General features: G+C 34.6%; 4 protein-coding genes across 9 annotated transcripts; 2 read left to right on the top strand and 2 right to left on the bottom strand.

Moving 5' to 3' along the window:
- Positions 1-3,793: 3,793 nt before the first annotated feature.
- LOC142542654 (heat shock 70 kDa protein 16) lies at positions 3,794-11,127 on the top strand. 5 transcript variants are annotated; one of them, XM_075649407.1, is made up of 10 exons: positions 3,796-4,057; positions 4,397-5,572; positions 6,022-6,234; positions 7,341-7,436; positions 7,529-7,639; positions 8,807-9,007; positions 9,451-9,597; positions 9,689-9,829; positions 9,934-10,064; positions 10,631-11,127. In XM_075649407.1, exons 2-10 carry the CDS (start codon positions 4,403-4,405, stop codon positions 10,734-10,736), a joined length of 2,316 nt encoding a protein of 771 aa, XP_075505522.1. In that variant the 5' UTR covers positions 3,796-4,057; positions 4,397-4,402; the 3' UTR covers positions 10,737-11,127. The 5 variants fall into 5 exon arrangements, with proteins under 5 accessions (XP_075505524.1, XP_075505523.1, XP_075505522.1 ...); XM_075649406.1 differs by having other exon boundaries at positions 4,403-5,572; positions 7,335-7,436; XM_075649405.1 differs by having other exon boundaries at positions 3,798-4,057; positions 7,335-7,436.
- Positions 11,128-12,222: 1,095 nt separating this feature from the next.
- Positions 12,223-17,072, bottom strand: LOC142542655 (putative GPI-anchored protein At1g61900). 2 transcript variants are annotated; one of them, XM_075649410.1, is made up of 8 exons: positions 16,625-17,071; positions 15,302-15,481; positions 14,613-15,218; positions 14,184-14,429; positions 14,045-14,056; positions 13,522-13,665; positions 13,351-13,398; positions 12,223-12,677 (listed from the first exon to the last, which is right to left on the bottom strand). In XM_075649410.1, exons 1-8 carry the CDS (start codon positions 16,686-16,688, stop codon positions 12,607-12,609), a joined length of 1,371 nt encoding a protein of 456 aa, XP_075505525.1. In that variant the 5' UTR covers positions 16,689-17,071; the 3' UTR covers positions 12,223-12,606. The 2 variants fall into 2 exon arrangements, 1 of the variants encoding a protein (XP_075505525.1); XR_012819565.1 differs by lacking the exons at positions 12,223-12,677; positions 14,045-14,056 and having other exon boundaries at positions 13,345-13,398; positions 13,522-13,663; positions 14,170-14,429; positions 16,625-17,072.
- Positions 17,073-17,936: 864 nt separating this feature from the next.
- Positions 17,937-23,813, bottom strand: LOC142542656 (tRNA wybutosine-synthesizing protein 2/3/4). Its single transcript, XM_075649411.1, has 9 exons — positions 22,883-23,813; positions 21,957-22,341; positions 20,393-21,538; positions 20,149-20,278; positions 19,509-19,744; positions 19,248-19,383; positions 18,819-18,895; positions 18,563-18,669; positions 17,937-18,427 (listed from the first exon to the last, which is right to left on the bottom strand). The coding sequence occupies exons 1-9, from the start codon at positions 23,673-23,675 to the stop codon at positions 18,321-18,323; spliced, it is 3,117 nt and encodes a 1,038-aa protein (XP_075505526.1). The 5' UTR covers positions 23,676-23,813; the 3' UTR covers positions 17,937-18,320.
- Positions 23,814-25,077: 1,264 nt separating this feature from the next.
- LOC142542657 (ATP synthase gamma chain, chloroplastic) lies at positions 25,078-26,544 on the top strand. The gene has a single exon (XM_075649412.1). The coding sequence runs from the start codon at positions 25,285-25,287 to the stop codon at positions 26,419-26,421; it is 1,137 nt and encodes a 378-aa protein (XP_075505527.1). The 5' UTR covers positions 25,078-25,284; the 3' UTR covers positions 26,422-26,544.
- The last annotated feature ends 485 nt before the right edge of the window (positions 26,545-27,029 follow it).

Genomic DNA, 27,029 nt, shown 5'->3' on the forward strand with positions numbered 1-27,029 from the left:
AATTTATTTTAAAGAATAATAATATTTCTCTTATATATATATATATATATATATATTTAAATGTATTGATTTTAAAATAACATTAAACAAAAAAATATTTATATGTAATTAAAGTAATAAATTACTTTAAAAAATAAGAGTACAAATATTTATTATTTCATTAAAGACATATTTATTCGAAAAACTTAAATCTACAATGACACACAATAATTATGAACAATTCAAGTATTTACAATTTTTTTGCAATTCATTAAATTAAATAAATAAATATTAGAAATAAAAAATAATTATTATTTGAAAAGAACTATCTTAAAATTTGTTACTATATATTTTTGAAGAAAAAAAATACTAACAACAATATTAAATCTTCTGTTAGATGGTTTCACATACCCATATTAATGAGACGAATCGATTTGGTTCGTATCTTGAGTGAAAAATAATAATTTTGACATAAACAATATTTTTTATTAGTCAGGTCGAGTAAAAGATCAATATCATAAATTGACTCACGATACAGTCTCATAAGAGTTTTTGTTAATTAGTTTTGATATATTTTATAGTTTATAAAATAAATGTATAAAAAAAATTCTATGATTATATCAATATTTTAAAAAATCATTTTAAGACATGTTAAGCATTTCAGCGTAAGGAAATAAATACTAAGTGTATTTTAGAAAAAAGTGGAGTGTAAATAACATTATTAAATGTTTGCATTGATCGTATCATTTCATTTAATTTTGGTTACGATTTTTTGTTTATGTTATTTTTATATATTTAGTTCTCCATACTATTTAAAATATTAAATAAACTATAAAAAATTTAAATATTATTAAGTTTTTCAATATTTTTGTGAACATGACATCGTGAATTTTCTGTGTATTTATTGTTCATACATCAATATTATTATTATTATTACTATTTAATTTACGGCAGAATTATTATCCTTATTTGAATATGATTTCAAATGGTATAAATTATTTTATATAATAATTAAACGTATTTATTATATTAATAATTTTAAGTAATTATTTAAACGTTCATACTTGCTAGTTTCAATACTTCGTGCACGGATGAATAATTAAACGTATTCATCTTTTTGCACGGATGAGGTACTAATACATATAAAAAACAGAGTTTCTGATATATTTGAAAAGTTCATACGAACAAATTACTAAAAAATAAATATTTATTAATATTAATATATTTACTCGCCGCTTTAGATATTTTTAAATAAAAAAATAAATGAGTAACTAAATGTGAAATCTTTTCAATGTTTTTTTAAAAAAATCAATTTTGAATTTAATTTCTCTTGAAAATATAAAATACATTTAATTTTCTATATTTTATATCATTTTATTTATTTTTAGTTATTGTATTGAGTTTTGTGCTATTTTATATATTTAGTTTTCATTAGTCTTTATTATATTAAATAAAATATAATTTTTTATATAATATTACGATTTCCAACCTTCTTAAAAGAGCGTCCTCATGAGTTTTGGAAAAATGATTTGATATTATTGTGTATCTTAATTAAAACTTCAATATAAATATTCTTTTAGATGTTATAATTTTTAAAATATTCATTTATGGCTTAAAAACTTGATAGACAAAATTTATATCTATATAGACAAATATTTTTCTATTGCTTAAGATTTATAAACAAAGTTTTTGTGATATTTGAGAAGTTGTCGCAAAAAAATTACCAGAAAAATAAATAATTATTAGTATTAATGTATTCACATACTATATTAAACATTTGAAAATAAATAAGAAATAAATGCAAAATTGAACGTGAAGTCTTTTATTTTTTTAAAAAAAATATTTTGAATTCGATGTCTTTTGAAAATGTAAAATATATTTAAATGTCTATATTTATTATATCATTTCAGTTATGATTTAAAGTTTTGTGTTATTTTTATATATTTAGTTATCATTACTATCTAATATATTAAATAAAATACAAATTTTTTATATGATATTGCATTTTTTCAACTTTTTAAAAGATTTTCATGGTGTATATTGATATATTGAGTGTTCATAAATTGCTATTATTATTATTATTATTATTATTAAATGAAATTTCAATATAAATATTTTTTAATATGTTCTAAAAAATAATTAACATTTTTAATAAAAATATATTCATCTAATAAATGAAAAAAAAATGGATTTTTTGAAAAATATTTTTTTATTGTTTGAAATTTTGATACACAAATAATATATATATATTAGTAACAGTTCCATTCAATCAATATAAATTAAGTCAATTTAACGACAAAAAATGTTATTCTCATTTAAGTGTTATCTCAAATGATATGAATATTTTTCACATAATAATTTTTATAATAATATTTAATTATATTCATTTTATTATAGCAATAATTTCAATAAATTTTCAAACATCAATACTTATTATTTTTAACAATCAATTTCATGAAATAATACTATGTGTAAAATACCAGTTTTCATAATATATGAATTGTGGCAAGATATTAATAATATATGTATATCTGTTTTTAAATGATTGAAATATTAATTATATTAAGTTATGCTATAGATTTTATGTTGTACATGTAAAATTATTCTGTAGCAGACTTTATAATTACGGACGTGGATTCAACAAAGTGCCCCAGCCGCAGTTTGATAATTAGGGGCAAAAGATTCTAATTTACTGTCTAACTGGAGTTAGTTTCTCTTTTTCAAGTCTTATTAGATAATGTGAATTTCTTAAGTTTTTTTTAAAAAAATTGACATTATATGTAATAATCCAATGATTAAAATTAGTATGTCAAAGAGGAAGAAACTAATTGATATAGTTGAGTGTAAGATTTTCAAGAAATGACAAGAAGCTAAATACCAAAGATCGTATGAGTTGAATAAACAAGCCAAGAGACTCAATAATAGAGCATGGAAAAAACTAATAATAATCGGTATGATAGGTTAGGTACAAAAGATGGAAATAAAGATATTTTTAAAATAGTAAAAACCAGAGATCGAAACACTAAATATTTGAGCATGATAAGATGTATCAACATGAAGATGGTAGAGTTTTAATGCATAACAAAGCTAGGTGGAGGGATTGCTTTAAGAGTTATCTCAATGAGACAAGTATGTAGAAGTCAAACGTGGATAGACACATAAGATGCAGGAAGTAAGGCATACTGTGTTTCGATCGTAGAGCTAGTAAATATTTTCACGAGTTTTATGCGATAGCAGAATGTTTCCGAAATTGAAAGAAAATATGATAAGACTATTGTTCGACCAACTATGTTTTATGACTCGGAGTGCTGAGCCACTACAGGACTACATATGCATAAGATGGTGTAACAAAGATGCATATGTTAAGATGAATGCGTGGCAAAACACGCAAGGATGACATTAGGAATTAAATGATTATATGTTATTTAGATGTATCTACATAAAGGATAACATTAAAGAGAAATATCTAATATGGTTTGGTCATAGAAGAAACCAAACACGACCTCAATTTGACATATCTTAGATTGACATGTTAATAGAAGGATTTGAAAAAGAGATAAATCATTGAAAACTTGGATAAAGGTGGTTAAAGACGATATCTTAGATATTAGTTTAAGAGATGACATACGAGAAAATCGCTTAGCTTGAAGAACTAATATCATGTATAGGTGAACTCATAATTAGCGAGAATGTGATACGTTGATTATTATTAACATGGTATTGAGTTGGGAGCACCAGGGCAAGGCAATTTTAATTTTTTAATGTTTTAATTTTCTGGAATGAAAATTTATGGGAATGTGATAGTAATTTTTTTAAAAAAATCTGGAAATATATGGTTTATTCGAGTTTCGAAATTAGTGATATTCTACGATGCAAGAGGTTAATTTTTTTTTTTTACAAATTTAATAATCTATACTCTGCGTCTGCTCTGTGTATGGAATGCAGCGTGATTGAGCATAACAAAATTTGTCAGCACTGGAATTTCGGAGATTTTCTCTCTTATCCACTCCATATCTAATATCACTTCCCATTTTTGTTAGGGTTCCCACCATCTTGGTCAACTTTTCGCAATCCAGAGGTACGTTTCAGTTTCTTTGATTCTTATGTACTCGTTGCGATTCACTTATGAAGTTGGGTTAGATCGTGCGTCTCGTATCTGTTGCTAGCGGAGTTTATGTAATGCTTTGGTTTTTATGTGAAGTCAGTTTTTTGGTCTTTTCGATTTTTGTTTGCAATTTTCGATTTTCTGAAAAAAAATCAGAATTCGTCGTGTTTAGGCAATCTCATGCAAGTAATAGTGCGTTTTCGTTTGGATATGTTTGATTTATTCGTAAAGATGGGTTTGAGAACTCTTTTAAATGGAGTAGAATTTTGCGTGTTTACTTGAAATTTGAGGATTCTGTGATCGGGCTTTCAGCTTCAGATGAGTGCGGTGGGATTTGACATTGGAAACGAGAACAGTGTGATAGCAGCTGCTAAGCAACGCAGGATTGATGTGTTGCTGAATGATGAGTCGAAAAGGGAAACTCCAACAGTGGTTTCATTTGGTGAAAAGCAGAGGTTTCTGGGTTCTGCTGGAGCTGCCTCCGCAACCATGCACCCAAAATCAACCATTTATCAAATCAAGAGATTGATTGGCCGGAAATTTAGTGAATCCACCGTGCAAAATGACTTGAGATTGTTTCCTTTCAAGGCATCTGAGGGCCTCGATGGTGGAATTTTGATTCACTTGCAATACATGAATGAAATACAAAGTTTCACACCAATTCAGATATTAGCGATGTTCCTTGCTCATTTAAAGCAGGTTACAGAAAAGAATCTTGAGACACACATTACCGAATGTGTGATTGGTATACCAAGTTACTTCACAGATTTGCAGAGGCGTGCATATTTGCGTGCTGCAGAAATTGCCGGGTTGACATCGTTAAGGTTGATCCATGACTGCACCGCTACTGCGCTGGGCTATGGTATATATAAGACTGACTTTCAGAGCAATAGGACAACAAATGTTGTTTTCATTGATGTTGGTCATAGCGATACACAAGTTGCTGTCGTATCATTTTCGCCTGGGGTTATGAAGGTGCTATCACATGCTTTTGATGATAAATTAGGAGGAAGAGACTTTGATGAGATTCTGTTTAGATATTTCGCTACTCAGTTCCGGGAACAGGACAATATTGATGTATATGCTAATGCCCGGGCTTCTATGAGGTTAAGAGCGGCATGTGAGAAACTAAAGAAAGTGTTAAGTGCTAACCCCGAGGCACCACTGAATATCGAATGCTTGATGGAAGAGAAAGATGTAAGGGGATACATTACGAGAGATGATTTTGAGAAGCTATCATCTGATTTACTGGAAAGGATTAAGATTACCTGCCACAAGGCTTTACTTGATTCTCGTCTGACTGTGGAAATGGTTCATACTGTTGAAGTTGTTGGATCAGGTTCTCGAATACCTGCCATTACAAAAATATTGAATTCACTTTTCAGAAAGGAGGCTCGCCGAACAATAAATGCCAGTGAATGTGTGGCTCTTGGCTGTGCCATGCAATGCGCGATGCTTAGCTCCACATTCCGTGCTAGAGAGTATGAGGTATATTTTCTGCTAAATTGAATCATCTTTTTATGCATTCCTGCTTTTTATTCACGTCTTTAAAGGACTTGTAGTCACTTGTTCTTAATAAGAGCCTGTTGGTTGAACCGGAGATCACATCTAATAAGTAAATATTGGAATAGGTTTTCTTCTAAACATGATAAAAAATATCTGAGGTACATGATAAGGGTATGCATGTCGTCACATCCAACCATTGTCTTAAAGTATCTGCTTTTTAACCTTGCAATGAATTTTTTGACCGCAATGAGCAGAAATAAACTTTCACTTGATAGAGTGGTATGTAGGCCTGATTTCATTTCCGGATAGTGGCTCGCTTTGAGGCCCTTTAGTCAAGAGTGCAGATAGAGCAGAACATGTTTAGCATCATTTCTATACCACTTTTCCCATTTGTTGACAGCACAATAAAGATTGGCACATTACATTTTCAGGTGGAGGATTGCTTCCCATTCTCGATTGGATTGGCATCTAATGAAAGATTATTCTGCAAACCGACGAACAAAGCATTGTTTCCCAAGAGAAATCCTTTTCCCAGTACAAAGATGTTTACTTTGCACAGAAATGATGTACTTGACATAGAAGCATTATATACAAATCAGGAAGAGCTACCTCCTGGCGTACCCACCAGAATCAGTTCTTTTAAGGTATATATTTTATTAAGTTGTGTCAAGTATGGCTAAATGTTTTTGCGTATTAAATTATAAGCACGTGGGCTGCTTGAGGTTTCTGTTGTTTCGGCTAGGTAAACTCATGCTGCTGGTAATTTGTCTTTTGAGAGGTAATGTGCGCAAGTGTCATATTCCACACCTCTGTGAAATGAAGAACTTTGAAGGTTTTTAAGCCACCTCCATCAATTTAGGGCCTTTGAACTGCAAGAGAGAAGGATCTATTACTGACTTGATAGCTTGATTAGAAAAAAGTTCAGAGCATGAATTATTATTTGAGCAGTAATATTCTCCTCAACGAAGCAAATAGAATTCTGACGATCGATTTATCAAATTATGTATTTGACTGAAAAATCTAATATACTCCATGACTATATCTGAATTAAATATTCCTTATGTTTGTTAATCATTGTCTGCTTCTACTCCTAGAATGCTACTTTCCCTTGAAAGTTGAAAGTGGGAAATGTAACCTTTATTCTCCACCGTTGAACCATTAGATGATTTTTCCTAACATTTATGCCATGAATTTATGTTGAAAGATAAAAAAATGTACAAGCACATCTTGCATATGTATAAACTTCTTCAAGTTTGATATATTCCCATGCACTATTTTTTAATTATCTTCTTAAAACTGTATTAGTGGATTGCAGCAGTGCGAAATTTATTCACTTATGCTAAACTTTTAAAACTTGTTCTAGTACACAATGTTTGGGACTTCGAATGGTTGACCTGTACCAATCATAAATGAAAGATTAAACAGTGATAGGAAAGCAATTCTAGCTTTCTTGTGCATATTATGCGCCCTGAGAATCTTGCCTCTTCTACTAGTCATTGATTTGAAACATCCTAAATGCTGTACGTGCAGGCAAGGAAAGACTTGAAAAACCGTTTAAAATGTTGGCTGGTCATTGAATTCCAAATTAGCGGAAAACTTTGCAAAACCGCTGTGAATTCCCTTTTCGTGATACTGTTTCCATGTTATCATGATTCTACGCAAGACTGAAGTTCTTCGTTTTCTTAGCCTATTTAAATTTATTTCAGCAATATATCTTATTCTTTTTTGCATAATTTTCCTTCAGTTTCAGATTCCACCTGTCAAAGTCTCTCACTCAGAGAAAGCAAAGATCAAAATTGAAGTTCTGCTAAACCTACATGGAATTGTTACCATAAATTCTGCTTTTGTAAGTGGTGGTGTGTAATTCCAAAGAGTGTATGAAGCTAGAACTTTAGAAGACCTGATGCCAATTTATTGGAAACTTTGTTTCTTCTGCAGCTGATCGAGCATCATTTGGATGGTTCTACTTTAAATAACTTTCATCCTGTAGTTTTCGAAAATGTGGATCCACACAATCAAGACAATTTTGGAAAAGCGGATGGCCTAGCTGTAAGTCCAGCTGGAAAAAATTGAAGTGGAAATACTTGATGAATGATCTTTTACTGAATTGAAAATGTTTTCACTTTTTAAGCTCTGGAAGTGGTGCCGGATAGGACCACTGATATATAAACTCTCAATCACAAGAAAAAACCTTAAATAATTCAACTCTTGAGTCTTGATCACACACATTGCAAATAAAAAGAGAATTTCAATGTATTGAACTTTGTTGAAGTGGCAAATAAAATGAAAAATGACAAGAGGCGTACGTGTAGCGTAACTAACTATGTGCTCCCCTGACTTGGGTCTTGGATCTTTTTTTAGTAAACTTGTAATCTGGGTTTCTTTCCTGGGCTGTTAGGGTTTCCCCAGCTGTTTCATGACTTGGTCTTACCTATACTACTCTTCCTCTAGCATTACCGGTTTTATGGTTTATATCTGCCATCTGTTCTGTTTGTTTAGCTAACGGTTGACAACTAAGCAATGGAACTTTGTGATATTACCTAAATAGTATGACCAACCTTTATTCTTGCTACTTGTGTGGATATTATTAACTATACTCAAATTGGCCATTATTATATTTATTTAGAAAAGCTTTTTACACATTACCTCAAATTTTTTGAAGTCGAATGTACTTAACGTTCCTAGTCTTTTAGAAATATCTCATTCTTATTTTTTGGTTTATTTTTACTACATCAATTAGATCAATAATTGAGCTTGTTTTGATGGAATTCTTTGTGGATGCTTGATTTGTGGTCAAATTAAAGCAGATATAAGCTGACATAAATCCTCATCATAATCACCATTCTTAAGATAAAGCTGTTTTTCCTTGAGGTGAGGCTGATTGCACATAATCATTGATTTCAGACTCCAAATCTGGGTCAAACCCACGATTCCTTTGTTTTGAAAGCCTGCAAGCATTGGTGAACCATCTTTCGATGCCACTGGTTAACCATTTTAAGCAAATTAATATCTGATAAGATACAACTTGATTGTGCAATTTTTCTGGTGCAAAGTTGTTCAATTTATGTTTACGGTTCTCTTGTGCTGTTAACTTGTTAAAAAAAACTGTTGTGAGTAAGCAAAGAATCTTGACAACCTTAGTTTAAGCATGTTGCTCATTCCAGTTTTTGTAATTGTAACACTCGAAAGTTAAATAAGTGTTCCACTGCCATGCAGGATCATGCAACGCAGATGCTAAAGGTTACTAATAGACATAATTTATTCATTGTGGAGAATGTGTATGGTGGATTGATGTTGGGTGAGCTCTCGCAAGCTCAAGAAAAAGAGTTTCAGTTAACCCAGCAAGACATTATAATGGAGCGTACGAAAGATAAGAAAAACACACTGGAGTCATATGTTTATGAAACACGAAATAAGGTATTTTCTTGTGCTCTAAGTTTAACTGTTGCATCCTCTGCTTTTATTATGCCTGCTTGATTGATGAAGTTGCTTGCAAAAGGTCATGATCAAATTGGTCAGTACAAACATAGTTTAGATTCAACATGGTCGGCTCATGAAATCAGTCTGGTTCTGCATAAATACGGCGATCTTTTTTTGTGGAAATTTGAGCCAATATCTGATGCCATTTTTGTTTGTCAGATGTTTGCCAACGTATTTTTCCGTGTTTTTTGAAAATGATATGATTCACTGTAATAGTCAAGATGTGAGGCTCTACCACATTTTGTAAAAGAACCATGAAGTTTCAAAACCGTTCTATTCTCATGTGTTGACTGAATGTTGTTTTACTTGATTGTGACAAGTGTTGCGCACCTTATTCTCAATTGAATTCATCAATGTGGGGCTCATAAGTATCTAAACAGCTTTTGAATAAATTTCGGAGTTTTGCCACTGATCCTGAAAAGGAAGAGATCTCCAGAAAGTTGCAGCAAACCGAAGAATGGCTTTATGATGGAGGAGATGATGAGTCTGAATATATTTATACTAGAAAATTAGAGGATTTGAAAAAGGTTAATTTAGTTTATTTGCTTTAATTCTTGAAAACCTTACTTCCAACAGGTGACAGTTGATAATTGATTTACTTTTTAATGTTTTCATTAGATGGTGAATCCAATTGAAAATCGATATAATGATGAAGAGGCAAGGGCACTGGCATCCCGGGGCCTATCGAATTGCATAGTGGAGTGTCGGGAGGCTATAGATTCACTTCCATCTGGTGAAAGAGATGCCGAAAAAGATGCCGTATGGTTCACTCTGATGAATGATTTTTTCTTTTAATGCTAGACTATGCTGTTTGGATGATTCTCAAGAAAAGGTGATTGATTGGCTTGTCTTTTATTTAAAAGGTATGGGCTGAATGCTGTAAAGCACATCAGTGGCTTCGAGAAAAGACCCAACAGCAGGCTTCGCTAGACAAGAGTGCTGATCCTATACTTTGGTCTAGTCACATCAAGGAGAAAACCGAGGCCCTTACCGAGTAAGGAAGACAGTGTAGCCAATGAAATTCATAGGAAATCAAATTTGAAGCATGAAGGGCAGCTTATTAAGTTGACTTGGATATTTAGTTATTTTCCTACCTGAATTTAATTCCATCATTTTTTCTTTCTGATATAGCTGTAGATCTACCCTCCAGAAATCCACTGAATCCATGAAATTTCACGCCTATCTTGGTTTACAAGTAACTTGAATTTTGATCTATTCACTGTAGGATTCAGCCTGCAACTATGCTAAAACTAAGCCAGCTATACTGTTGTAGGTTTGTGGTTTTAATTATACCTATCATGGGGATTTAGCACAATTGCACCACAACAATCTGCATCTAATAATAGCGAGAGTCATAGCTAATGATGCACTAACTCCTGTGTTTGCCAACAGTTCTGCTTCTCTAGTCAAGTTAGCATTGACAAAAACTGTTTAGCACTTTTCCAAATTGATGCTGCACACAGGAGACCAATGTCTCTAAAAATGCTTCTCGTAATTAACCTTCATTCCTTTAGTAATTTTCCCTGTTTATTCTTTTCATTTATCGATTTTTTTTTTTAGGATGTGCAAACAATTGATACCACCCAGGCCTTCATTCTCGAACCAAGAGGATGTCAAAGAAGCAGAGACAAGAGGACAAAAGGATGATGATATGGATGTTGATTAGTGTGCATTTGAGCACGATCGTGATAGATCATGCACCAAGTACAAGAAGAAAATTGATAACCTGTAACTCAGATGGATGTCGACTTTTGTCTATAGTTTTCCTCCTTTCATAGCTTAATATAATATATTATATTACATAGATCTCCAGGTGATGATACAGCAATTTCTTGTGCCCTCCTTTGGGGTATTTGGTTCCTTATTTAGGGTCACTATTCTCCAACTTTATCATTTTTATTCTCTCAAGGGTTGAAACTTCGAAGAAAGAAAGTATTATTAATAAAACGCTTCGCTGGTCTACAGATTGAACTTTTTGGGGAGACACTGGTACTAGAAATACCAAGGCTCCTTAAGTGCCTTTTTGTATCAATGCCATATTTATCTTGATTGCTCAATTGTGCACGTATGTTCTGTAAACTCTGCAAGTAAGCATAATTCATAAATACTGAATATCTCATCCAGCATGCATTTGTTCAAATTTTGTATATTTTAATGTTTGCATTACAGATAAGTTTCAGCTGCAAAGTCCAAATGTATTTCATCCTAATACAAATAAACAATTTAATCCTTCCTAGATTAGTTGATCAAACACTTTCTATTGTTGGCCAAAACTTGTGCATTTATTTTGCTAATAATATATACAACTTGTCCTATATTTGACTGATTAATTTTATTGAATTTTTTTGATAGTAAGGCTTTACTGAATTATTTTGTTTAATTTTTGTTATAAAATATACTAGTTAAAAATTAGATATGTCAAAAACTTCTATGAATATAATATTTAATGAGTTTGATAGGTTAAACTCGTTAAATTTCGGGTATAGATCATGTCAAGTATGAGTTTAAGTTTTAACATGTCGATAAGAATATAGAATATTTAAAATTTTAACGAGCTGAGTCTCGAATCCTAGTAAAACGGACCCACTATCTTCTCTAAATTGACGCTTTTCCATGCCGAAGAAGGTCATGTATTGTACAACTTTTTTTATATAATTTTTTTGAGAAATGTAATTATGCAATTTTTCATGAGTCATATAAATATTTAGATTAAACTCAATCGACCCAATAACACATGGGTTTGACTGAATTTAAAATTATGTTCAAAACTGGAAATAAAAATAAGAAAAATCACAGAAAACCAAAAAAAAAAAGAATCTGAACAATATAATTCAGGGAGAAAAAAACTCGTGAAACAATAGCTTTTGACTTGTTTAACTAACTATCGATATTAATATTTCCATAAACTACCAAAAGAGTTTCTTGGTATGACATTTCCATAACTTTTTTAAAAATCATTTATCCTTTCCAATTCAAGCATGAGCTCCGTTTTGATGGGTCATTTTGGATATGATAATTTTTTTTAATGTTAATTTTGCAAAAAAAATATTATTTTGAGAAGATGAATAAAATTTGACATAATTGTGTAAGCTTTTCCCGAGGTCTTAGTGCCAGACATGCTATAAGTTTATCGGCAATTTTACAAACAAATATAAGATTAAATAACTTGGTGAATTATTTGAAGGCCAGAAAAAACATTCCCTTTTCACACCCCAAATTTACAAGGTAATGATCAAGTAGGAATTTTATCACCTTCCTTTACAAAATTTCTTATTTCACAATCACACAAGAATGGGTAAACTAACATTATATATATATATATATATATATAAAAGTTAAACTAAACAACACATCAACACATCACCTTCAAGTCAATTTTCTACTGGGGAACGGGTGGAATCCTCTTTTCGACTCCAGACTCTCCCGATGCATCCTCGCTCGAACTTTACACAATATTCTTAACCTCAAGAACTAATGCTAAACAAACGCCTAGCTTCCTTTATCAAACCAAATTGTGAAGATGGTTTCGCCAAGTTTTACATAACAATCAAAAGAGCAGCAGAAACCATTAAAAGCTGTAATGAATTCATGTCTGTGCATCGAAGACCTGAAATACATGACGTTTCCTAGTCAAAAAGCATAATAATACCATAATTTATAATACTAATAGTAAACACATGAGAAAAACGGCCACAGAACATGACGCGAAGAGCTGGTATTATTCATTCTAAGCATAGCCATTCATCTAATAACTAACTCATCACATAAAGCCGAATGCAAGACAATGCTGGAGAAAGTTTCAGGGATCTTTTGAAGCAGTACTGACAAAAACAGTAAGTGGAGTTCTACTGCCAAGTATGCTTATTTGCCGGGATACAGAAGTTAATTCAGTAGGGAGCTGGGGGGAGAGGGGATCACATGAAAAAATTCGAAATGGTATATGTAATATTTCTAAAAATGAAAGACTCCCTCCCAAAAAATCTACTGACGCTCCCCACCTCCCCCTTTTCATGTCCCATTCCCCCCTCCGAAATTCCTGGAACAATCCCTGAATAAATTCTCCATATAAATATCTTTTTTCTTCAGAGAAGAGGAGCAGTGGATTGTGATAGACAACTGATATCAAGAATACAAGAAGTATTGGCTACTTGAATCTATAGATCACTAAGATCTTTTTTGTCATTTATCCAGATTTATCAAACTTGAAAAGCCGACCTTCAATACCAAGCATTACTAATAAAAAGTTACAACCACAACATATTGATGGAATGAGAACTTACTGCTTTGCCCAGACGATGCAGCAGCAGGCAGTGCTGGAATTTTGATGGCTGTGTTTAGAAACAGTTGTGGTATTTGTGAGAGATAATTTTAAAGAGGAGTTATCTTTTTGGTGCGAAAAAATCTACCACTTACGAAGAAATTGTAGTAAAAAAATTATCTAGGTGACATACTTTTATTGCATGAAGAAGCTGGTAACCGGGATGTAGATGGCCAAGGAGCTGGAATGTTGTCGTTCAAGTCGCATAGGAAGCTGACCCCTGCAGTTACGTCGAAAACCACGTCTGATGGCAAGCTCGGTAAAAGGCATCCAGACTCTATTTTCAAATCAGAGAATAAATCAAATGAGATGTAGAGGATGCAAAGGTAATTTACTAATTTAAGAGTGACTAGATGGCTTGTCAAAAGCTGTTTCGACTCAACAAAGTCCAAGATATTACACGATTGAATTTGCATGGTATTGAAATCTAAAATTGTCTTTTCAAAAGATAAGATGCTAGTATTATTGGCACCAGTCGTTGATGATCATAACATCTCAATTTTCTAAAGTCAGCAGTAAAATAAGATTGATTAATAACCATAACTAAATAGATGACAGGTGAATGGTTTATAAAAAGTCTGAATAAAAAATAAAAAAAATTCACTTATTTCACAAGGATCGGAACAAAAGGTGAAAGCAATAAATGAGAAAATTACCCTGTGTACCAACTGGAGCACACAAATGATGATTCCAGAGAGATCAGCATGGAAGAATGAGAAACTTTTCATCATTAGCATCAGCAGAACTTTATTTTATAATAAATAACACGTAATTAAATAACAGAAAATAGTTAACCTTGCAGGGAGAAATCTTTGAGGCTAATATGACACTGGTTATAAACATCATTTGTAATGTTCGCTTTTCGTAATTTTACTCCAAGTGAAGCCGCACAATTCAAAGCTTGCAAGTTTGTGACAAAACTCTGCCTTTGCAAGTGAGAAACATAGCTCTCGACAGCATTGCAACATGCAGTCTGGTTATTTGTTACGGCACTGCAGCCTTCTACAACATGGCTCATGTTTGGAAAATTCAGAGGACACACTGTAGAGCAATATATAAAGGGTGTCAAAAAATTATTAATGTCAATTGAAGACATTGAACATGAAATCATCAAAACACATAAAAAAAATCCAAATTAATGATCTTGATGGAAAAAGGATATAAAATAATAAATGGTGGAGTTATAAGGTTGAATACATGATAACATCTTTATTCACATCTCACCTTTATTAATCCTGCAGTTTGATAGTCCTCGAAGAACATCTTTTGCACGTAAAGCATCGAGTTTACTCGCAAGCCACCTTAGAACGATACCTTTGCAGTCATTAACCCTAGTTGTATGGTCAGAAAGCACATGGGATCCATCCAGGCTCAGCATATTATAAGCTTTTTGAGCAAGCTTTCTGGCGGCATCCAAAATAGCATTCTGGCAAACTTGCTCGCAGCATTCATTCACAATATCAATCTTCCCACACGAAGCAAGAAGGTTAGATGAATCCACCGTGCTCTCAAATTCAGAAACATCGCTAACCGGGCAAGAGCCTTCTGTAAGATTTGATGAATGAATAAAGCATATCTTAGATAAACCGACATTGGCACCCTGACCCACCAAAATTTGCTCAAAATCTGAAAGGCAATGGGAGGCAAGTGTTCCATTTAAAGCAAGTCTGTTGGTTACATTACTAGATTGACCAATGAGAATGACCAGAGTGGCTTCTAATTGAGGGCAGCACACTACATTGGCCAACAATGGTGCAAATGCAGCCATGCAATCTGTTGACGTCAATTGCATCATGCTTGAGAGGGAAGTAAAGTTCAGAGCACATAACCCTGTGCCGAAGGAGAGTGAAATAATTTCAAATTTTAACATCCATAACTTAAATGATTTTAAATTTTCTAATGCGGGAACAAACCTGATAATTTGGGGATAGTATTATTTGTGAATGGTGTCAAGGGAGAAGGTGCAAGAAGAGGAAGAAAGGGCTGAGGAGAGGCAGTAGGAGAAGTATCAGGCAAAAATACATCAGCTCGTCGTTCCGTTAGCATAAAACTTCCGTGATTTTCCGACAAGGAGCAGTATGATTTTCCAATCCCTGTATGACACAATGTTTATAAGAAATACGACAATTTAAAAGAACTCAAAGATAGAAACATGTTATGCTTTTCTTCTGGGGTTTGCAAGAAATTTTAGATTAGATACATCACTGGATACATGCTGATTGCAAGAAATAAAATGAATAGATAAACTTGTGGCCAAGTTAACAGAACTAAGTGACAGTATAATACATTATTTCAAAGAAAATCCTGCATAGCAGCTCGATGTTCATTTTTTGGAAGGTATGCCCATACGGTGTCCACGTGCTTGCTAGAATTTTGTCTTTCTTGGAACGAGTAAAACATGTTCTAGTGCTAGTAGCACTATAATTCCAGAACAATGACCAATTATAAGCTTACTGCTTGAGCTTATCAGTTGGATCAGGTTGCCACTAATTGACTACATTTGCAAAGCTCCAAGCTAAAGTATCTTATACAGGTATCAAAAAGTTATCCACAGAACTTTATCAGACACTCGTTCTATTGAAATCAGCCCAACTTGCAGGCTGCTGCTGACATTTTTCCGCCACTCTCTATTATTGAAAAAAATGAAAATGCAATACAGGTTACGAAAGTTTAACGGTGAAAACATCACCACATTATAAAGGCATAATGACTCAAGCTAGAAGGATACAAGAGCAAGGATAAGGAAACTTAGGTTGAAATTTAAGCACCAACTAATATAAGATGCGTCAACCAGATGCACCTGCGAGAAAATGGTCCAGTAATTTTTTTCCGAAAAACAAAAAGATTACAATAAAATAAAAAGCTTAAATTACCAACTTAAAACCCTAGAAGTTGACTGACTAAAAGAAATTCAGGTCAAATCATCCTACAGTAGATACCAGCTACAGAAACCATAGGACAAATAGAGAAGCAACCCAGTGAAACAACTACAGTAAAGATCATTTATTTAGCCAATGCAGCAAAATTCAGAGATTCAAGCAAAAGCAACTAATGGTAGAGAAGAACTCTGAGGGTGTTATAGTGCAAATCAAATATTTAAAAGCCTAATTTCCACAAACCACCAGAGATCGCAAAGTAAATTATACCCATCTGGTTTCTTGAAAAGCCAATCATTTCCAAAAGACAGAGGTGAAACAACCCGTTAAGAAACTTGAATGTAAGGTGTAATTGCTCACCGAGAAGAATCAAAAGCACAACTAAAGGATAAAGACTGAAACTTCGAGCTACCCCTCTTCTCATTTCTCTTTGCTGTACTTGCTGCAAACAAAATGGCGGACAATACAAGATGAACGTGCAAAGAGTTCAAGTTTTTCAAACAAGAAAATAATTTCAGCTCAGGGAAGCACAAAAAAAAAGGAGAAAAATTCAGAATTTCAAAATGAGAGAGTGAAGATAGGCATCTGGGTATAGCGGAAGGGGGGTTGGGGCAGCCATGAATGAGCTGCTCAAGTTGAGTGGGGACAGAAGCAGTAATGAACGCAAGCTGTACATATTTTGTGAGAAAGGGCCCCACTTTTTCAAGAAAAATATAGAGGAAATTCTTGATTCTTCTTGGTGTGGAAACTCAGATAACACAGCAGTACGAATCGATCCACCCAAGGACCGAGGCTCGCATTAAAGTCCATGGACAACCTTTTTCTTCCCAATTTGTTTGTGTGCCTTTAAGACTCACGTGCGTGGCACGTGATGCATGAATTTCAGGGTTTCCATTTTTTTAAATAGAAAAAATAATCCTTGTCCGAAATCCTGGTTTTGTTTCACAGGGGACACTGTTATTCTACACAAAGAGAAACAATACAGGGAGAAATTGGCCAAAAAATAAAATAGATTTACTTTATTTCTTGATTATATAAAATATAATATTTTATTTTTCATTGAATCAGCGAAGTCACAATCATTCGACTGAGAATGAATATGTTATTTAAATGGACATTTTTAGATGAAAATTACAGACAGAAATGGAGAAGATGAATTGCAAGCAAAAAGAATAATTTATTATTTCCTTAAAATGTACATATTATATTAATATTTTTTTTGCCATCACTTGGATGATGAGATTTTTTTCAAATTCTATTTTAATAATAATGATAATAATAATTTTTTCGCTATATCGAAGAAAACTCATTATTCGTTTGTTGTGTGTATATATATGTAGTTAATTCAGATTATATAGATATATAGTTAGTGAGTAGGTCTCTTATGAGACGGTCTCACGAATCTTTATCTGTGAAACGGATCAACCCTACCGATATTCACAATAAAAAGTAATACTCTTAGCATAAAAAATAATAATTTTTCATGGATGACCCAAATAAAAACCCGTCTCACAAAATACGACCCGTGAGACCGTCTCACACAAGTTTTTGCCATAGTTAAATGTTACAATATTACCGGCAAATTATTTAGGTCTTAAATGAGCTTCAATGTGGGTAATTAGACGGGGGATTTTGGGCATTAATAATTTGAATTCCCTTTGGAGTAAAGTAGTAATAATTGCCTGACATTTTAAAAATAATTTAAATAACAACAAATTTTCAGGCTTCGGGTACGTCTCCAGATGGGGGACATGTTAGATTTAAACAAATGGGGACGGCATGAGTCTTCCAAAATTTAAACAGGTCAGATCTCACAACTAAGAGACTCAACCCATTGTCATAAAGTCTGAGTAGTATATTGAATTCGCATGTACATTTCAAATCCAATACTACAGCATAAGAGCGCCCCAACACAACGGCCAACATGAAAGCTTTCCATAGAGACATTTGCTCAACCTGTAAACCTTGAATCAGTAGAGGGCCTCCAAATGTTACAAGTTCAAGAACTCCCAAGGGGGTTAACAACGTTCTTCTAGAATCCGTGCGACGATTTTTTTCATTTCTGTCTTAATCTGCACCTCACATCGACAACTAGATGCCTGATATGTGGAGCATACCACTTCACTTTCTCGAGGTGATCAACCGAAACCTCCCAGCAAAGGCCTGCAACCAACGATTTTTATCTCATCAGATTCACAAAATTTGACTTTTGATAGTATCATGCTCTATTTTTCAAGATCATTTTTTCTAAAACGAAACACTATTTGGTAATTGGCTGAAGATAAAGATAGATGATGCCTTGCGATTTAGCTATGTCGGAAATGGAGTGCACAACATGATTCGTCCACGAACTCTCCTCTGTGTCCTTCACGTTCCCGTGGATATGTAAAATTCCGCCCTCGTCTCTGCAGATTTTTAAGTCACATGAAACTTGGAAAAAGAAACGGTAAACATGACCCAAGAATGGAAACGCAAGAATCCATAAAGATGATGAATAAAGCACTAATTTTTTGAATTCGTGACATGCTAAAATACGTGGACTGATGTTATATACCTTAGCGCTTCAACGGCGGTAACCCAACTACATTCACTGGATGGAAGGAGGCCTAGGCAGACTCGATCAGCAACTCCCTGCATAGAAAGATAACCCATGTAAGCTTTCAAGAATAATCAGAACAAACGTGGAGAATATGTTAATTTCTTAAGATGGTTAGTCTCCTTACTAGCACATTAATGTGCAAGTCGAGTCATTAAATTTTTTTCTGTCGTTTATAGTTTTTTGCTTCTTTCCAGACGCACCTACCTTGTTCCCTAAAATAAAATTTCTTTTCCAAATTACCTTTTTATGTTATCTAAAAGATATCACTTACTTGAAACCGCTATTTTTCTGGGTAAAATGGTCAGACACACCAGAGTGTTCAATTTTTTTTACTCTCGTATAATAGTCGAGTAAACATTTAAATTCAGTGACGCAATGTCATACTTTAGGAGCTGTAACTCTATTATCTCCTTCCAGGACAACACAGCGGTCAGCCACAGAATTGGCAAGGAGATTACGATGGAGTGCTTGAATGGCATGGGGATTCCACTCACAGGCATACACCATTTTTGCGTTGGCCCTAATTTACCATCGCAGATAAAAATAGAAGCGTTAAATACACTCATATCAAGCATCATGCCACATAATAGTTAGCAACAAGAATTCAGAAAATTTGAAATTTTCTAGAGATAAATAGGAATAGACCTCAGAAGGAAAGGAAGAGTAAAGTATCCTATGCCTGCGAACAAATCTACAATAACTTGATCTTTACATTCTAGTCGGGCCATCCGAAGCTTCTCGGAAAGATTACCCCAAGAGAACATGCACTTGGTGGTATCAAAAGAGTAGAGTATGCCGTTTTCACGGTGATCAACCCAACCGCCATCTCCAACAAGAATCTCCAACTTACTGTCTCTCGTTCCAGTTTGTGCAATTCGATTCTACAAAATATCAACACAATCCATCAGCAAAGAAATGTTAACATTACAAATAAAAACTGGACCACGGGTTTATCATAACATTAATTCTCATGACTTTTATGTATCTAGCAAGGAATAGTTTAAGGGCATATTTGATCAACAGGAGAAGTGCACGATAATTTGGTAAAAAATCTAATATCATACGATTGTGATTCGAGCAAAGGCTTTGCAAAACAGAGAAACTCAAGTCATTAAAATCAGGTAACTGAATTAACATTTATACATGTTCACTTCAGCATTAAACAAGCAGAACCAAGATTCTATAATCTGGTATTATAATATTTTAATCATAAACTAGAATACGTATTTTAAAAAAAGCATGACAGAGAAGTGGCCTGTTAGATGAAGGGCTATGTCCAACATACTTGTCGCGCGAGACGTCCAGTCCCAAGTGATTTTGCAACTATCGGCCAAAGCTCCTTTCCGATCGAGTCCCACACTGGATCCTTGAAGGATGTTGTAGGGAGAACAATCATATCTCCTACTCGTTCCCATCTGCAGCAAAGAATAAATTCATAACAAGATGAATAATGCGTATTCCAGTTAAAAGGGTCTAAGTAATAGAAAGAAAATATTACTATATTCATATTTAATTTAAAAAATTTGGACCTCAAAGGCAGCTCTTCTATAAGCTCTGATGGAAGCCTGTGATGATTCAACAAAGGTGCTACAGCTTCCTTCATCACTTTGAAAGGAGAAGTAGGAGTTTTTTTAATGTTTGCACCTTCATCAACGATCTTAGTTGCACCACAAGCTTTTAGAAGATTCAAAGCCGATGGAGTCGAGATACCTTTCAACATGTCAAAAGAACATGCCGTCCAGGATTGTTGATCATTGGATACTTCAACATTGTTTTCAACCTTTGACATATCTTCAAAGACTGCGCTAAATTTTTCAGTCACGGGGAAACAGATAATCATTTTACTGTCGAGAGTGTACACCTTTCTTCCGAGATCCAACCAACCAAAATTTTTCAATACATCTTTTCCCAATTTTGCATACTTTTTATCAAGCCGAAGAACCCAAGGTTTGGTTATGACCAAGCCTCCATTGTTTCCCCTCAGTTCTTCAAATGTAGAGTCTTGGAGAGCAGATTGATTCACCTTGAGTTCAGTTTTATGCGAATACAAAAAAGATCGATTCTTTTCCTCTTTTTGTCCCATAAATTCTGAATCATGACATATCGACAGCAAACGACGTAAATCAACCTTCATAGGCTGACTGAACTTAGTCCCAAATGCATAACAAGATGCCCCACCACCAACTATTACTAGATTATCACCAATTACACTTACTGTGCTACGAACAAAAAGGCATTCTTCAATAGACTGCATCCTTATAGTCTTCCAAGAGCAGGACAGAAGATTCAGTAAAGATAATTCTTGATACCCACTGACAGGACATCCACCCAACACGCCAAGATAATTTGAATAAATGAACATCGAGTGTGAAAAGCTAGCATTCGGTGCAACCCCATATGTCTTCATCTTATTCCACAGGCTTGTTTCAACATCAAAACTGTAAAGATCCCCAAGTGCTTTCTCCCCGTTGTATCCACCAAACATATACAACTTAGAACAACTTGATTCCATAGAATGCGAATGAAGGGGACCAGGCCAGTTTCCCCGAGTTTCTATCTCTGTCCATTCAGAAGTCAATGTGTCAAGGACATAAAGCGACGATAATATTTTATCATCACAAATTCCACCAAATACATATATCTTAGAACCAACCACGGCTGCTGCATGTCGATGCCTGAGGAAAAAGTATACAAAAACACATGACAAAAGGACAAACTTCAGGGGTTGGACAACTAAGTTCAAGATTCAGAAAGCACGTCAAGCAAATAGACTTTCTTCAAGGAGAATTGATGAAATCATACCCCTTGCATGGATAAAGGAATATTACTTTCTGAAGGAAAAAGAATACCAATTAAAAAATACACAGATTATGCTTTCTCATGAGTGCTAACATGGGACATATGGATTGTTTTTTTGGATAGGAATCAATGGGACTTATGGATTTAATCATGTCAATACTAAAAAATGCAAAAGCATCTTAGATTAAAACATGTGGTTAATACAGGATTACATATTTAAGCAAGGGTTACATGATTGTACAACAGTTCTTACAAACTGAAAATACATAAAAGGTTGCCGACTTAAAAACTCACCTTGGGGGGAACAAACTGCCAGAACATTGTAAAAACTTCCATTCATTATTGGCCATGTCAAAGACCCAAACATCATTCAGAATATTCAGAGGATCAGCCCTACCTCCAATTACATACATGAAATCCCCAACAACAGAAGAAGTATGTCCTAATCGAGCAGAAGGTGTTCCCATTACAGCAACTATCTCTACCATTCCAGATTGTGCATCCAGAAGCACAAGATCATTTTTACGTTCATGTCGTCCAATTCCTCCAAAACCACCAAAAATAAGAATTTTCTTTTGGTCAACTGAACATGCAGAATGACCCCATAAGAAAAGTCTTTCAACAGGTTCACCATCTATCTCAACCGTAGATAGATTGAAGGAAATAATTTTACACGATCCTGCCAATGATTTTTAAATATTTAAACTTCCGGTCATATTAATGGAAAGAAATCCTGCAATTAAATATATATTAGCATGCGCCAGTAAACAATTTTTCAGGCAGCTGTGACCATTCATCAAAAAGGTTTGTAAAAGTGCAAAACAAAAGACAGTGCAGGTCTTGAAATTACATCAATTTCAGATGACATTTAAACGCATAGAAAAATCCACACACAAAGGTTTATCATATCAACTGCAAGCGAATATGCAATGATTAAGTGTTGCCCATGGATAACCAATAATATACTGACCAAAAAATTATGGAGTGTCATCAGATAATACTTAATAAATTACCCTTTAATCAATGTTATGAGTTAGGCAGATAATATAGCAAACATAAGAAACAGCAAAAGGTAAACCACTTGATCTAGAAAGTAGAAGCCTGCTACAACACTGGGTAAGTAAATATCATTTGTATTCTTACAAGTAAAAGTTCAAATTTCATCCAGTCAATTTAAAAGGCAATAACAGACAATGACTATCAATCAATGTGATGATTACCATTGGTTTCAGAACTCAACTTCCCCTCCAGTCCAGCGACTACATTCCCTACAGAATTCCCCAAAGTTTCAATCCTTTTGACCTCGCTATACTTCTCAGAACGACAACCAAGCACTTCACCTTCCACTAGAATTGGACTACTGGAAAATCCATTCTTTATCAAAGTAGTCAGAAAAAGATCGGTTCTTTTTCTGTTAGCCTCCATTTTTTCATTAGCAACACCAACAAGGTACTCAACATACTCCTGAGAAACCATGATCTTGATGGAATCCCCCAGCGGAACCTCCAACCGGATGGAGCAGCGTATCGCGATGATAACTCTCTTACTGACGCTGGTAATGCCACTCTCTCTGAACCCAGAAGAAATAGCCAGAGAAACCAAACACTGAGCCGCCTCCAAGTCTCTGCACTCAACCGCAATAATCAAAGGCTCAAACCTGAACACCATGCTGTGAGACTCCAGGTGATCAGACTCGCTTGTGACACGGGAAGGAGGGGCATCCGATGAAGCAGGGTAAAGGAGGGGAAGGAGGGAAGATTGGTGAACTGGGTCGTGGGAGATGAAGATCCAGGTGCCTCCCTTGGCCTTTTTCTTGAGGGTGGAGTGGTTGGTGGGATGGGAGAAAACGGAAATACGGCCGGAGCAAGAGCTGGTGGTGAAGAAAGAGGGATGTGAGTTGATGGTGTTCAGGAGAGGAACTATGGGCAAGTCTAACGTGCCTTTGGGAGAATTATCGGGCTCCGGCGACTTCATAGCGACCATGGCAGCGGCTTTCCTCTTGTCAAACACCATCGGTATTGCCTAAACCCTATTCGATGAGTGCGCGGGGTTTTAGATGCGACTCAAAACACAAGTCAGAATTTGATCCAATCACATTAGGAGATTAGGCTTTTGAAAAGTCACAGAGAAGAAAAATCGTGTATTAGGCATCTCCAACCGTAGTCCACAACGGAGGAATCCTCCATTGTGGAGGATGAAATCTTCTCCAATTGTACTCTATTTGTTTCCTTCATTTTAGAGTATGCAACAGTGATCCTCTATTTATGGAGTATCACTGTTCATATAGAGGATTGAAAAGGGGTGAAAAATAATTACAAAATAGATATTTTAAAAATTGCCATATAATCCTTTTGAAAATTAATAAGCGAATTACATATAGTTGTGCCATGTTTAGCGAATTAATTAAGTTTAGTTAAATAATATATTATGAAATTAATTAATTATATGTGTGTATGTGTTCGAAAATGAAATAAATTAAAAAAAAATTATTTGGTAATATTTAGAGGATATGAGTTGAAAATGAAATAAATTAAAGAAATAGAGTATTTGGTAATATTTAGAGGATATGGGTTGGAGAATATGTTTGAAAATAGAGATCATGGATCTCTATTTTGGAAAATATAGGATGAAAAATAGAGGATATGGATTGAAGATGGCCTTAACAACAACATGATCATTGGGCGTTAGACATGAACTATCCAAATCCAAAATGTCCAACCCCATTAAGGATAATTTTCTCAAAAATCAATTGACTGCAAAGCATAATCCATTCTATTTACGACCAAATCGTTCATAAGCGAGTCAAGATATTCGTGAATAGTCAGTGAACATGTGATATTATTTGAAAAACTTCTCTTTTTCTATCAATTTTTTCACTAAAATTTTTATTTTGTGTGTCTGATATTTAAATATTTGCAAGTTATATGCATGAAGATATTAGTTTCTTACTTCTAAACTTTTTTTTCGAAATATTATCGTAAAATATTGGACTATTGGACTATTAGCCATCCGAATCGGACTGGCTATATGATTTTTGTTTTAACAGGGTGCAGTCAAGCTAAAGATTTATTTTAAGCATTTTTTATATTAGTTCATTCTTTGCTTCAATCTTATTATTTGTGAAAACATCATTCCAAGAAACCAAAACATGTGAATAATATTATAATACCTATAAAACTCACATTAAAAAGTACAAGTTTAGATTATCATCTTGCTAAAAAATAATATTTGAATTAAAATTTTGACATATTCCGTCACTTTGATGCAAGTTGATGGTTCTCCCAACAATCGTTGCCACATAAAAGATTTAAGATTTAAAAAACCACACCATTGAAGGTTTCAAAATCTTGCTCTCAAACCCAAGGTTTGTTTCACACAACCTGGTCCACACTAAGCATTCTCCTTCTTTCAAAATCCTTATCCTAAAATCTCATCCAAATACTCCCTCCACCTCTCATTCCATTCCACCATTCATCACCAAGAAAACATAGCACAATGCAAACACCAACAACAAATACAGATAAGATTCAAAATCATTAGCTAACAAAACCAGAATCCCACATTCTCTTCTCTTCCGCCATTGCCAATTTGTGTTGCATCTTCAAGAAAAGGTGACAAAATTATGTCTTGCTCGAGTATCACTATGTGGGTGTCCTCAAAACCCTCCATTTCCGACCCTTCCGCTCTCTCCTGGCGCTCCTTTATCACCCCTTTTCAGCTTCCGAGTTCAAACACTTCCAGCTCCATTTCCACATCATCTAGACCACCATCTTCCACCCAAGTTCAGTGTGGTTTACGCGATCTGCGTGACCGTATCGAATCGGTGAAAAACACCCAGAAAATCACTGAGGCAATGAAGCTTGTGGCTGCAGCCAAAGTGAGAAGAGCGCAGGAAGCTGTGGTCAATTCCAGGCCTTTCTCTGAAACGCTAGTTGAAGTCCTTTACAACATCAACGAACAGCTTCAAACGGATGATATCGACGTCCCACTCACCAAGGTTAGGCCAGTCAAGAAAGTCGCCCTCGTCGTGGTAACCGGCGATCGTGGCCTGTGCGGCGGATTCAACAACGCCATACTGAAAAAAGCCGAGTCCCGTATCAGAGATTTGAAGAATCTTGGCCTCGATTACACAGTCATAAGTGTTGGTAAAAAGGGTAACACGTATTTTATCCGCAGACCTTTTATTCCTGTGGATAGGTTTCTCGAAGGCACCAACCTTCCGACTGCCAAAGAAGCTCAGGCCATCGCCGACGATGTATTTTCACTATTTGTTAGCGAGGAAGTCGACAAAGTGGAGCTTCTGTACACCAAGTTCGTGTCATTGGTCAAGGCTGATCCTGTAATCCATACTTTGCTTCCATTATCACCGAAAGGAGAAATCTGTGACATCAATGGCGTCTGCGTCGATGCGGCAGAAGATGAATTCTTCAGGTTAACAACAAAAGAAGGGAAATTAACAGTGGAGAGAGATGTAATAAGGGCTAAAACTCCAGAATTTTCTCCAATCTTGCAGTTCGAGCAGGACCCAGTTCAGATTCTTGATGCCCTTCTTCCTCTTTATTTGAACAGTCAAATCTTGAGGGCGTTGCAAGAATCGCTTGCCAGTGAACTTGCTGCTAGGATGACGGCGATGAGCAATGCTACAGATAATGCGGTGGAATTGAAAAAAAATTTGTCTTTAGTGTACAACAGACAACGGCAGGCGAAGATCACGGGGGAGATTTTGGAGATTGTTGCTGGCGCCGATGCCTTGGCCTAAATGCACTTCTTCTTCCGGCCTGTAATTGTGATTCTACTTTCTTCTGGAGTATTTTTGTCGGAATTCAAATACATCATTCTGTAACATAATGGCAATTTCATGACATATTTTTAAAAAAAATAATGGCAATTTCATGACATATTTATCCATACCTACCTACAATTACTGCCTAATCCATTTTATCTAGAGCTGTCAAAACAGATCAAGCTCGCCCATCAACCCACCCCTTTATATAAAATAAATGAAATATCAACTCATCAAATGAATTGAGCTCACTTGGAGATTACAGATGGGAAAGGACCGAGGCTAGGCTGGCTGAGTTGAAAATTCTCAACCCTTCTAGCCCATCTCCACCCGACCTAACGGTGGGTTGTGGCAAGCCAGCCCCGCCCTCTAATTTCGTAGAGAAACAAAAAAAAAAACTTGGTAAACTATTTTTATGTAGTCCAATGTTTGATAAGCTAAGTTCGAGATTATAAAAGTTGACGAGGTTTTTTATTTGCGCTTGTAAGCTAGAATTTTCAAAACTAAAATTCAAGAAAAACACACACACTCGCTCTCTCTCTTACATATAAAAAAATCACGCAAGCTTGTAATTTATGCTATGC

The sequence above is a fragment of the Primulina tabacum genome, chromosome 4 (assembly GCF_025594145.1).
Source record: "Primulina tabacum isolate GXHZ01 chromosome 4, ASM2559414v2, whole genome shotgun sequence".
NCBI classification, from domain to species: domain Eukaryota; kingdom Viridiplantae; phylum Streptophyta; class Magnoliopsida; order Lamiales; family Gesneriaceae; genus Primulina; species Primulina tabacum.